General features: G+C 40.9%; 1 protein-coding gene across 1 annotated transcript in view; it reads right to left on the reverse strand.

Moving 5' to 3' along the window:
• LOC139328395 (dihydropyridine-sensitive L-type skeletal muscle calcium channel subunit alpha-1-like) overlaps positions 1–12,098 on the reverse strand; it is a 187,583-nt gene that overhangs the window by 12,975 nt on the left and 162,510 nt on the right. Inside the window, exons 36-38 of the mRNA XM_070958221.1 lie at positions 7,639–7,735; positions 6,265–6,367; positions 4,719–4,820 (exon numbers count right to left, since the gene is read on the reverse strand). Of these exons, the coding sequence (XP_070814322.1) occupies positions 4,719–4,820; positions 6,265–6,367; positions 7,639–7,735 (302 nt within the window). The remainder of the gene's footprint in view (positions 1–4,718; positions 4,821–6,264; positions 6,368–7,638; positions 7,736–12,098) is intronic.

The following is a 12,098-nucleotide window of genomic DNA, read 5'->3' on the forward strand; positions in this document are numbered from 1 at the left end:
CTGACAATAAACTTGACTTGACTTGACTCATTCAGCTCATTCAGCAACAGACAGATCCATCCCACTGCACCACAGAATGACAGAATTTATTTTATTTCATTTAATATTAGAAATAGATATCTACATTTGCTACTTCTAATTCTTAAGTACATTACCTTTCTTGTTTTTCATTTTTATTCAGGGGCTTTTTGAAACAAAAGAATTTCCATTCCATTTGATAACCATTGTTCAAGCTACTTGAACAATGGTGCCTACCTTCAAATGGCCACATCTTCAAATATTTTCAGATGTCCATGTGTTAGACATCATTGGAAAGCTTAGAAACTACACTTTCAGAATCTGTAAATAACTCAAAATGCCCCCCGGGAGACTTGTTGCTGGTTTTCTCGTGTCTGGTCACATATGTGATGACTTGAGAGGATTGAGAGAAAAACTGTAACCAATAATAGCTGATTGGCTGAGTGTGAAACTGTAGTAGAAATAGAGAAATGGAGAAATCATGAAATCAACTCTGCTCATAGAGCATCCTTATCCTTATTAGCACTCTTACTTATCAGGGGCATACGCAGGTGTCTTGGCGGCTGTCATGGCAACTGCTTCTATGTGTGGCCTCATATAACTTTACTGTCTGAACAAAGGTCTTTAAGCATGTATTCTCTTATAACCCATATTTGTGTGTTTTAGCATAACTACTGATGGATTGTATGTTCGTATACTCTCACTATGATTTGAAATAATCTTACGGTGCACTTAATGACAATGTTATTATGTGATATGCCTTATACCTTGTAATATGCATTTATTACTTTATATTGTAATTTGTTGATATTTTTTGAAAATTGGAATTTATGTTAACTGAGAAACAAAGGTGTACTTTGGGAAGAATAGAAAGAAAATAAAAAACAGTGCACCCTTAGGCTGCACCTTTAATTAATCAACACGAATCTGGAAAGAAAGGGGAAATGTGCAAAGTGTAAAATTGAAGAGACGTGAGAAATGAAAAGAAGACGCCCCCAGAGGCGTGGCAAGCCCTGAGCTGAACAGAATATAAGACAGAACACAGACCACTGTAGGTTGGAATCCTTCAGGCTTGCATGCTGTGCATTTCTGAACAAATTCTCCTTATTGTCGACAATAAAGTCTTTTGCTCTTCAGAGTTCTGACTCCTGCAGATCTTTATTGAGCACCTTCAAAAGGATTTTTCCTGAACTATTGGACAGCTGAATTTTGATTTTTTGGCCCTTTGTGGTTGGGAAATTCGGTTTCAACAATCCACAACACCCTACAGTCCCCCGCCTCTTCACACCTCCCCACTATACCCCAACGGCCTCCACAACCCCCCTGCCCAAGCTTTCTCCCTCCAACCCTTAACCCTCCCTGGTGATCCCTCCCTTGTACTCAACTCAACTGCAGGCCAGGTAAGAAGACAGCTGGGGATGCTGCACCTGGGCAAGGCTGCTGGCCCAGATGGCATTAGTTCCAGAGTCCTGAGGACTTGTGCCAGCCAGCTGTCCATGATCCTGGGACACCTCTTCAACCTGAGCCTGAGCCTGCAGAGAGTCCCGGTGCTGTGGAGGACGTCCTGCGTGGTTCCTGTTCCGAAGTAGACATCTCCATCTGGCCCCAATGACTACTGACCTGTGCCCTTACATCACTCATGATGAAGCTGCTGGAGAGGCTGGTCCTGGCCCACCTCCGCCCGCAGGTGAAATCATCACTGGACCCTCTACAGTTTGCCTACCAACCCCATCTGTGTGTGGACGACACCATCATAGACCGCAGCCTCCTGCCAGAGGGGAGTGTCTCGAAGTGTTTGTGTCCGGGGAGGGAGGGATCAGCCACAATCTTTCCTGCACACCTCAGGGTCCTGGAGGTGTACAGGTCCTGAAGAGATAGGAGATTGCAGTCAATCACCTTCTCTGCAGGTCCCTGGCGGTGGCATCAGCGTACCAGATGGTGATGGAGGAGGTAAGACTTAATGATGGCTGTGTAGAAGTGCACCATCATTGTCTTTGGCAGATTGAATTTCTTCAGCTGCCGTAGGAAATACATCCTCTGCTGCAATTTCTTGATGAGGGACCTGATGTTTGGCTTCCACTTGAGATCCTGGGAGATGATAGTTCCCAGGAACCGGAAAGACTCCACAGTGTCAATGGTGGAGTCACAGAGGGTGATGGGGCAAGTGAGGCTGAGTTCTTCCTGTAGTCCACAACCATCTCCACTGTCTTTAGAGCGTTGGGCTCTAGGTTGTTCTGGTTGCACCAGGTCACCAGATGGTCAACCTCCCACCTGTAGGCGGACTCATCACCATCAGAGATGAGTTCGATGAGGGTGGTGTCGTCCGCAAACTTCAGGAGCTTGATGGACTGGTGACTGGAGGTGCAGCTGTTCATATACAGGGAGAAGAGCAGAGGAGATAGAACACAGCCCTGGGGGGATCTGGTGCTGATGGTCTTTGAGTCAGAGATGTGTTTCCCCAGCTTCACACGCTGTTTCCTGTCAGACAGGAAGTCTGTAATCCACTTGCAGGTGGAAGCAGGCATGAGAGAGAGGAGAGCGTCTCCTGAAGCAGAGTTGGGATGATGGTGTTAAAAGCAAAGCTGAAATCCACAAACAGGATCCTGGCTTAGGTTCCTTCCTTCGGAGCGGAGTCCATGTGCTGGAGGATGAAGTGGAGGGTTGACTTCATCGTCTACAGACCTGTTGACTCTGTAGGCAAACTGCAGGGGGTCCAGGAGGATCTCCTTGATGTGTGACAGCGGGGGGGGGGGGGGGGGGGGGGCTCAGAGTACAGTCGTTTAGCCTCTTTCACTGCGTTGCTAAACTTGCACTTCGCCACTTTGAATCTGTCTTTGTCTCCACTCCTGAAGGCCTCTTCCTTTGCCAACCTTAGCTGTCTGAGTTTGGCTGTGAACCAGGGTTTGTCATTGTTGTAACTCACCCTGGTGTGTGATGGAACACAGGAGTCCTCACAGAATCTGATGTAGGACCTCACAGCCTCCGTGTACTCATCCAGACTGTTGGTAGCAGTCCTGAAGACATCCCAGTCAGTAGAGCCCAAACACGCCTGGAGATCCTCCACAGCCTCACTGGTCCACTTCCTTGATATCCTCACTACAGGTTTGGAGAGCTTTAGTTTCTGCCTGTACGCAGGAATCAGGTGGACCTTGACATGGTCAGAGTGGCCCAGTGCAGCACGGGGGACGGCGTGATAAGCATCCCTGACTGTGGTATAACAGTGATCCAGAATATTCTCCTCTTTTGGTCGGGCATTTAAAAAAATGTATTCAGGGAGTTCGTGAGTGAGGTTATCTTCGTTGAAGTCGCCAAGGACAATAACTAAAGAGTCCGGATTGGTCTGCTCCACACAGTTTGCCTGCGGCAGGATGTAAACGCCGACCAGAATGAATGAAGCAAGCTCACGGGGTGAATAAAAAGGCTTAGAGTTAATGATAAAAGATTCCAGGTCAGGAGAACAATGCTGCTGGATCACTGTCACATCGTTGCACCAACCACTGTTGATGTAGAAACAGATTCCTCCACCTTTATTTTTGCCAGAAAGTTCTGTGTCTCTGTCCGCGCGGTAGAGTTGGAAGCCTGCCAACTGCAGCACAGAGTCTGGTATTAATCCACATAGCCACGTCTCTGTGAAGCACAAAGCCGCAGATGAAGAAAAGTCCCTGTTTTTACCCAACAGCAGTTGCAATTCCTCCAGTTTGTTGGGCAGTGAATGCACGTTAGAGAGAAATATTCCTGGTAACGCTATGATAGATGAGCGCACCTTTGACCAGAGTGTCCAAAATTTCCAATGTTGGGAGCAAAAAAAGAGTAAATAAAACCTCTGGTGACATCTGGTGACAATCCCGGAAAATGAAAGAGTGTGTTTTATTTCAATATGGATTAGATTCAATGAAAAAATACATTTGCCGTAATGCTTTGTTTCTTGTGGATTCCCATAACTTAAAATTCATCTTTTTACCTTAACTTTCAACTAGTTTCAACTAATTATTTGATTACCTTGTACCTGGTTCCATTATCCTTTCAGTGGGTCGGTCCCAGTCTCAATGAATCTGTGCACTCTGACGATGACAATAAAGCTGAATCTAATCTAATCTAAAATCTAACTGTAATATAATCTTATAGTCCATGTTTGTCCTCCTACGAGAATACTGTAAATTTTCAATGTCAAAGAAGAGAGTTTGTCATATGCTGTACAGATTGTAAAAGTCCCTTGAGGCAATTTTATGATATGTGATATTTGGATGTAGAAATAAAATGCATTTAAAAAGGGATGGGTGAAGTAGAATCTTGATGAAGTATTTTGTATTTTTGCCGGAAAGGAAACTGAAAAAAATCTTTCTCGCAGTTTTTCACACGACAGAAAAGATTTTATGAACTAGCAATACTTGATACAAACTCTTTTTTTCCATATTTTTTTTTTTTTTTTTTTTTTTTTTTTACAATATTTAAGACTCAGCATCTATTTATTAAACCTCTGGCTTCTTGACAAAAAAAATCAAAGGGTTTTGTTTCTTAGGGGGAAAAAAAAAAAAAAACCTCCTGCACACTGCTATGTTGTCTCTGTGGAATCCATACAGAATTAAAGAAGAACTGGGAACAAGATAGCAGTGTGCCGTGTCCTTTTTTGGTTTATTGTCACCAAGCACATGTAAAAATGTATTTGTGTGTGTTTTTTCTTCAATCTCATGAAAGCTGACCTCCTATAGGTGGGATGACTTGATCCAGTAGTTTCATACTGGTGCGCTTCCAGATCTTCTTGATGATTCCCCTCAACTCCTCATTGGCTTGTTCAAAATTACCTGACCAATGGAAGAAGCAGAGAAATAAATGAGTAAGCATCACTAAATGTAAAAGTATGCTAAGCTACTACTGTAAAATTAATTGCATTTTCCAGTAGCGGTCACAGTTTCCAGAGATGTGGAGAAGCTGAGGCATCACTATAGAGTATGACACGTGCAACTGCAAAGAATGCTTAGAGAGAGAGAGAGAACTGGAATACAAAATATCGAAAGGGATTTCCAGTGTATAGACATTGAAATAAACATACTATCTCACTACTACACCCCAAATTTTGTTTATGGGGGATTAATAAAGTGTTATCTTAAAAGCCACCAAATGTCACCATACTTTTATCACAACTGTCAGGCTACATCAGCATTGGGAGTGGTCCTTATAGAAAGTGAAGTAAAGAAAAATATTTAAATGTCAGGAACTACAGCCAGATCACCCAGAAAGGAAATACATAGTATGCCACAGATGTCACGTGTTTCAATTTTTCAATTGAGGATGTGAGAGCCTAAAACAAGAAGTATAATTCTTGTGCATATGTTGTTGACATGTTGTGGACATGTTCCCAGCCAGAATGCAAAAGTTGCTGTTACAGTGGCATCATGGGATTACCTCATATAGTTTTTAGGGACTTGAACTTTGAAGTCTCTCTGTTGCTACTGGAGATTTTGTGGTTACTTTAATTAGTAGTATTATAATTATTAATCCTTATTAATACTACTACTACTACTACTACTACTAATAATAATATTCACTGGTGCAGTCAGGTGGTTTTAGAAGTCACATTATTAGTTAAATGGAGTTCACCTGTATGTAGATAAAGGGTTCAATTGACTGTAGTATAATATAAATATGTGTATATGGAGGTCCAACTTTTCGTCAGTCTGAATCATAGCAAAACTTCTACTATAAAGACAAAGGAACAGCAATTACACAAAAAGTTGATTTAAAAGCATAAGTCAGGGGATGGATGCAAGATTTCTCACTGAACTTCCTTCCCACTCCTGGTAAATCAGTCATTAAGATATAGTGCAGCTGGAATCTGCCTAGAGCAGCCTGTCCTCAAAATCTGAATGAACAATGAACAAGACCGGGGAGGGTGACCACCAAGGGACACCAAGTATCATTTGGTCAGTCATATTAAATGCAGAGTTTACATTGTTTGAGATGTCTTTGTTATGCCAACTTGACTGTTATTATTATTATTATTATTATTATTATTATTATTATTATTATTATTATTATTATTATTATTATAGTGAACTGTGTTGAAAACTAATTTTAAGTTTGAATCACAAGTCGGTCATTTTTGTTTGTTTTTTGTGATCATCCATGAAACCACTACAGACCACTGCCTAGAATTAAATTTCACATATTTTCAACCCATGTTCAATATAAACTACTAACATAACTACACTACACACATACATTGACACTGACATTGACAACACAAACCCTCTGTCTTTATTTTCAGCGCAGTTCTAACCAGGGCAAACAGTGTGGCATTGAAGGTGACTGTTCCATCACTGTTGAGAGGCATGTTCATGGACACCAACCTCTGGGGAAACAAAATACAATGCACACACACAAGATCATGCAGAAATGTTATTAATATCTTATATAAGAAATTGAAAGCAAGAAAATGTCAAATCAAATGAAGATGAAAACTTTTATTGTGACAATATGATTATAAATTCAACTATTAAAGCCTGACAGGGTATAAGAAGATAGGATGAACAAGAGGGACACTGTCTTCTCCTCCCTGTTTACCCTCTACACCAATGACTATGTCAGAGATATTGTTGAAATGGTGAAGAGCCACAATTATCTCATCATCACCGAAGCCAATAAACTGAACTTTGAACAACACACAATTGACATCTATAAATGCTGCCAACAAGACTGTTTGCCAAACTCAAAGCACTCTCCATTTCCCCCCTCTACAAAAGTATAGTTCAACCATCCACCTCTACTGCTCACCCTACTTCTTTAAAATGCTGTTAACCCCCTCCAAGATTCAGGGAGTTCGTGAGTGAGGTTATCCCCCCCTTTGATGTATTTGTGTGAGGTTGTACAGAAGGTGGAAACATTTTTCCTTGCAGAAGGAAAAAAAAAAAAAATCTAAATCTGAATCTAGTCCTCGTGGAAAACATTTTGACTTTGTGCAAGGAGTTGGCTGTGGTTCAATCCCTGGCTCCTCTTCTCAAAATCATAAGGCATTAGTTGGTGTGAGTGTTGCATGTGTTGTAAAGCGCTTTGAGTGGTAGGCTAAAGTAGAGTAGAGTAGAGTAGAAAAGCACTAAAATGTGCTGTCCAATCCATTATTGCATTATTGCTTTTTAACTTACAACCATCAGTGTGTGCATTATTTGGTGTCTTTTTAAGTGTTTCCAAGCAATTTCTGCTTCTTCTTTCTTTATTCCCCTTTTCTATTTCACATTTTACCAAGAATTCAATTATTGTCAAAACCCCCGAGATATTGTTTCAACTTAGACAGAACTTTGGGTTCAAACATTTTCTTAAAGTAAATCCTATATGTAATAATCACCTTTAACTCCAAGCTACATCAGATTCTTCATTCTCTCATTGGCAAAGAAAAGGCATACATACATGTATGACTGTGTATTGACAAGCTTTGAAGATTTATCACACAAATATGAAAATTCCAAAGACTCGCTAAAATCACCATTTACAATTGGCAATTTACTACAAACAGAACTGAACTGAACTCAAAGAACAACATAAAGGCTAGTCAGCACTTGTTAGCTAATTGAAGTAGAATAGTTGATACTAGTCAATTAGACTAGACTAGACTGAACAGTTCCTCACCTTGCAGGCGATACGATGAGGACAGAACTTTCCAAAACCCAGAGGAGGAGGTATTCTCCGTAGCAGTGTCACCACATCAAGGTGCTTAATACGCCCTCTGTAAATAAAATAAAATAAAATAAAATAAAATAAAAACCAAAGTATTTCACACTCCCATGAATTCAGACAGATGATCTTTCTCAAATTAAGAATATGATCGAAACTTTACTTCATACTTCCTTTTATTTAACAGTTAAGAGAGACAAGTGTACTGAACAGAATTTAAAATCCGGCCTTATTAGTTAATGGACTACCTTGGTCATTAAACAAAGGAGGACATTCTTGTTAACGTACAGTACAGGCCAAAAGTTTGGACACACCTTCTCATTCAATGCGTTTTCTTTATTTTCATGACTATTTACATTGTAGGTTCTTACTGAAGGCATCAAAACTATGAATGAACACATGTGGAGATATGTACTTAACAAAAAAAGGTGAAATAACTGAAAGCATGTTTTATATTCTAGTTTCTTCAAAATAGCCACCCTTTGCTCTGATTACTGCTTTGCACACTCTTGGCATTCTCTCAATGAGCTTTAAGAGGTTGTCACCTGAAATGGTTTTCACTTCACAGGTGTGACTTATCAGGGTTAATTAGTGGAATTTTTTGCTTTATCAATGGGGTTGAGACCATCAGCTGTGTTGTGCAGAAGTCAGGTTAATACACAGCCGACAGCCCTATTGGACAACTGTTAAAATTCATATTATGGCAAGAACCAATCAGCTAACTAAAGAAAAACGAGTGGCCATCATTACTTTAAGAAATGAAGGTCATTCAGTCCGGAAAATTGCAAAAACTTTAAATGTGTCCCCAAGTGGAGTCGCAAAAACCATCAAGCGCAACAACGAAACTGGCACACATGAGGACCGACCCAGGAAAGGAAGACCAAGAGTCACCTCTGCTTCTGAGGATAAGTTCATCCGAGTCACCAGCCTCAGAAATTGGCCACCTTACATAACTTTTCAGAATCAGAATCAGAATAACATTAGAAGAGAAAAAGAAAAAGAAAAAAAATACTATATATACTATACTATACTGCGCGAGATTTTTGACAGCACACACACACACACACACACACACACACACACACACACACATATATATACGTATTAGTGCTGTCAAAAATATTGCGTTATTAATGCATTAACGCAAATCAATTTTAAGTGTCATTTTTTTATCGCGTGATTAACGCTCTTTGTGACCTAGTGAACTTGTAGTTTTTTATAAGCTGTGGCCACTGCTAGTAACATTACAAGAACTACAGGATCCAATTGTAAACCAGAAAGAAAACAATAGGCACGCCCCATGCACATGTTTGGTCTTGTCTGCTTGCTAGCTGTGAAAGAGTAGGCTACTGGTTTGTGTGGATGTCAAGTGCGAAACGCCGGAATGAATGCGAACAAGATTCTGAATGGAAAGTTTAGTTTCAAAAAGTTGGCAAATGGGTCGACTGACAAGACCAAAGTTATCTGTGTGTGTTGTTTGGTGTGAACTAAATTATCACTGCAGCACATCCAGTCTGAAAAACCACTTGGTGGCCAAACACACAGCGAATGCGAATTTTCCGCCGCCTCCTTGCAAAACCAGGTGACAATGGGCTGGGTTGATAAGCCTCTGGTGAAGAGTATTATAATCTGACTGCTTATATGTTCAAAGTAAACTTAATAAAGGAAAGTGGTGGTCAACCTATTTTTTGTTTTATTCTCCGGTCTCAACAACAACACAGTGACAACACCACAAAGCTATAGTGCCACCTAGGGAACATACTGAGCATTGCAGCTCTTATATTGAATACACTACATCTCCTTTTCTCAAGATTATTTTTTCACGTCCATGTAGAAGAATGTTATAACAGTTGTGAAACAGGTAATTTACTGTATTACCCCAAAAGCACTTCAAACATTCTACAGTCCTGACTAGACTTATTTAACATTAGCATTCTCATTATCAAAATGCCATCTGATCTTACTGATCAAACTCACTATACAGTCTTCACATATTTTGCATATCAGAAAAGCAATTAACTTCAACACAACACTCTGTATTTTCAATTTTAACAGAACATATCTGTACTTCAACATCATGACCAAAATTAAAAGATCACAATCAGTATACAACAGCTAAATGTGTAACATTTACCAACTCTTTTTTTTTCCTCTGTTATTATTATTTACACACAATTCCTTTATTCAAACCTTGAACCAGACCATAACAGTCTGTACGTTAGCCTGTTCTAATTACTCTATATAACGTTTTGGCACTCTTACTGGTCTTCCACAGTGTGTTGTAGTCACAGGGCCATATTTACAGTATTATCAGTCACAAATTTTGGACTGGGTGGTGCAGTGGAACAGTCTGGTGTAGGACTGGGTGGGTCAGCACTTGGCAAAGTCTATTGTCCCACACGACCTGGGTGCTCTGATTGAGTGTCATCAGGTGTGCCTGGGAAAGAAGTCTCTTTAGTTTTGAGCAGGTGTCTGCGATTCCTTCTGTACACTTGTCCACCTGTTGTTTTGACTATGTAGGATCTCGGCAAGTTCTGTTTCTTTATCACTGTAGCTGGTTCCCACTTGCTGCCTTGTCTAATCCTCACATGTTCACCATCTTGGAGATGAGGCAGTGTCCTGGTTCATTGATCAAAGTAATGTTTCTGTCTTTGTTGTCTGTTCACAAGGTTGCTCCTAACATTGTCATAGAGAGCTGGTTGCAACAATGTCTTTGTCACTGGTAATTTTGATTTGAGCCTTCTCCCCATCTGAGCAGGTGAGAGGCCAACCCCGCTCAGTGGCGTGTTCCTGTATTCCAGCAGGGCCAAGTATGGGTCTCTAGAGCTCAGCAGGTTTTTTATCTGAACAGCTCTCTCAACTTGCCCATTCGACTATGGAAACGTCAGACTGGAGCTGGTGTGTTTGAAACCCCAGTCAGTGCTGAAGTCCACCATCTCCTGGCTCACCAGCTGTCTACCATTGTCTGAGAATAACTCATCTGGCACACCATACCTTGCAAAGACAGATTTGAGTGCAATGATTATATGCTTGCTTGAGGTTCCACACAGCTTGACAATCTCTGGAAACTTTAAAAAATAATCCACACACAATAAAAACTCTGCGTCATTGAAATGAAACAAATCCACACCTATCTTTGCCCATGCTCTCTTAGGCACTGAATGTGACATGAGTGGCTCTTTAGGATTCTTGTTTTTGTGTGTATTGCATACAGCACAATGAGCCACAACTTCCTCTATCTGTTTTGCCATGCCCGGCCAGTACAGTACATCACGGGCTCTCTCTTTACACTTAACTATACCCATGTGTGACTCGTGGATTTTTCTGAGCATTTCACTTCTCAGTGTGTGTGGAACTACTAACCTTGAGTTCTTGAATATGAGTCCATCAACATAGCACAGTTCTTCTCCAAATGTCCAGTATTGTTTGAGTTTGTCTGGAAGCTGTCTCTGTTTATCTGGCCATCCTTTCAGAATTGCATTTGCGACCAATCCCAACTCTGCATCTTCTTCCGTGGCCTTTCTGAATTCCTGCAACTTTTCCTCTGATACTGGAAGTTGCTGGCTGACAAAGTTAACTTCCAGCTCTTCATCAAGAAGTCTGTCATTTTGTTCTTTCAGAAACGCTCTGCTTAGAGCATCAGCGATATGCATTTCTCACAGCCGAATACAATAGCAAGCAATTCTTTCTCAATTTGGGCGTAACGTTTTTGACAGTCAGTTAATGCCCTGGAGCCATATGCCACTGGATGTCCCTCTTGAAGTAGCACAGCTCCCAAACCCTCAGAGCTTGCATCAACAGATAATGTAACTGGCTTGTCGACATCATAGTACTTGAGTACTGGTGCTTGGCTGACGAGAACTTTTAGTTTGTCAAAACTTTGTTGTTGTTCTGTCCCCCAGTGCCATTCCACATTTCCTTCCAGATTCCTCAAAGGGGCGCTTATGTCTGAGAGGTTAGCGATGAACTTGGAGAGGTATTGTAGTAACCCACTGAACCTCTGGAGTGCGGCTCTATCCTCTGGTGCAGGCATGTCTTGAATGGCTCTGATCTTTTCAGGATCAGGCTTGAGTCCTTCCTCACTGAGCACATGCCCAATGTAAGTGATTTCAGTCATTCTTATTTTACACTTACTTTTGTTCAGTTTCAGATTAATGTTTCTGAGGCGGTCAAGCAGTTGCCTCAAATGACTGTCATGCTGCTCTATGCTCACTCCCCAAACTAGAATATCATCTTTTACATTGACTACACCCTCTAGCCCTTCTAGGTGTCTGGTTATGCACCTCTTGAACACCTCCAGTGCTGATGATATCCCAAATGGAAGTCTTATGAATCAATATCTACCAAATGGTGTATTGAAGGTACACAGGTGAGAGCTTTCTTCATCTAGTTGGATTTGCCAAAATCCATGATTT

This window comes from Chaetodon trifascialis, chromosome 3, assembly GCF_039877785.1.
Source record: "Chaetodon trifascialis isolate fChaTrf1 chromosome 3, fChaTrf1.hap1, whole genome shotgun sequence".
NCBI lineage: Eukaryota > Metazoa > Chordata > Actinopteri > Chaetodontiformes > Chaetodontidae > Chaetodon > Chaetodon trifascialis.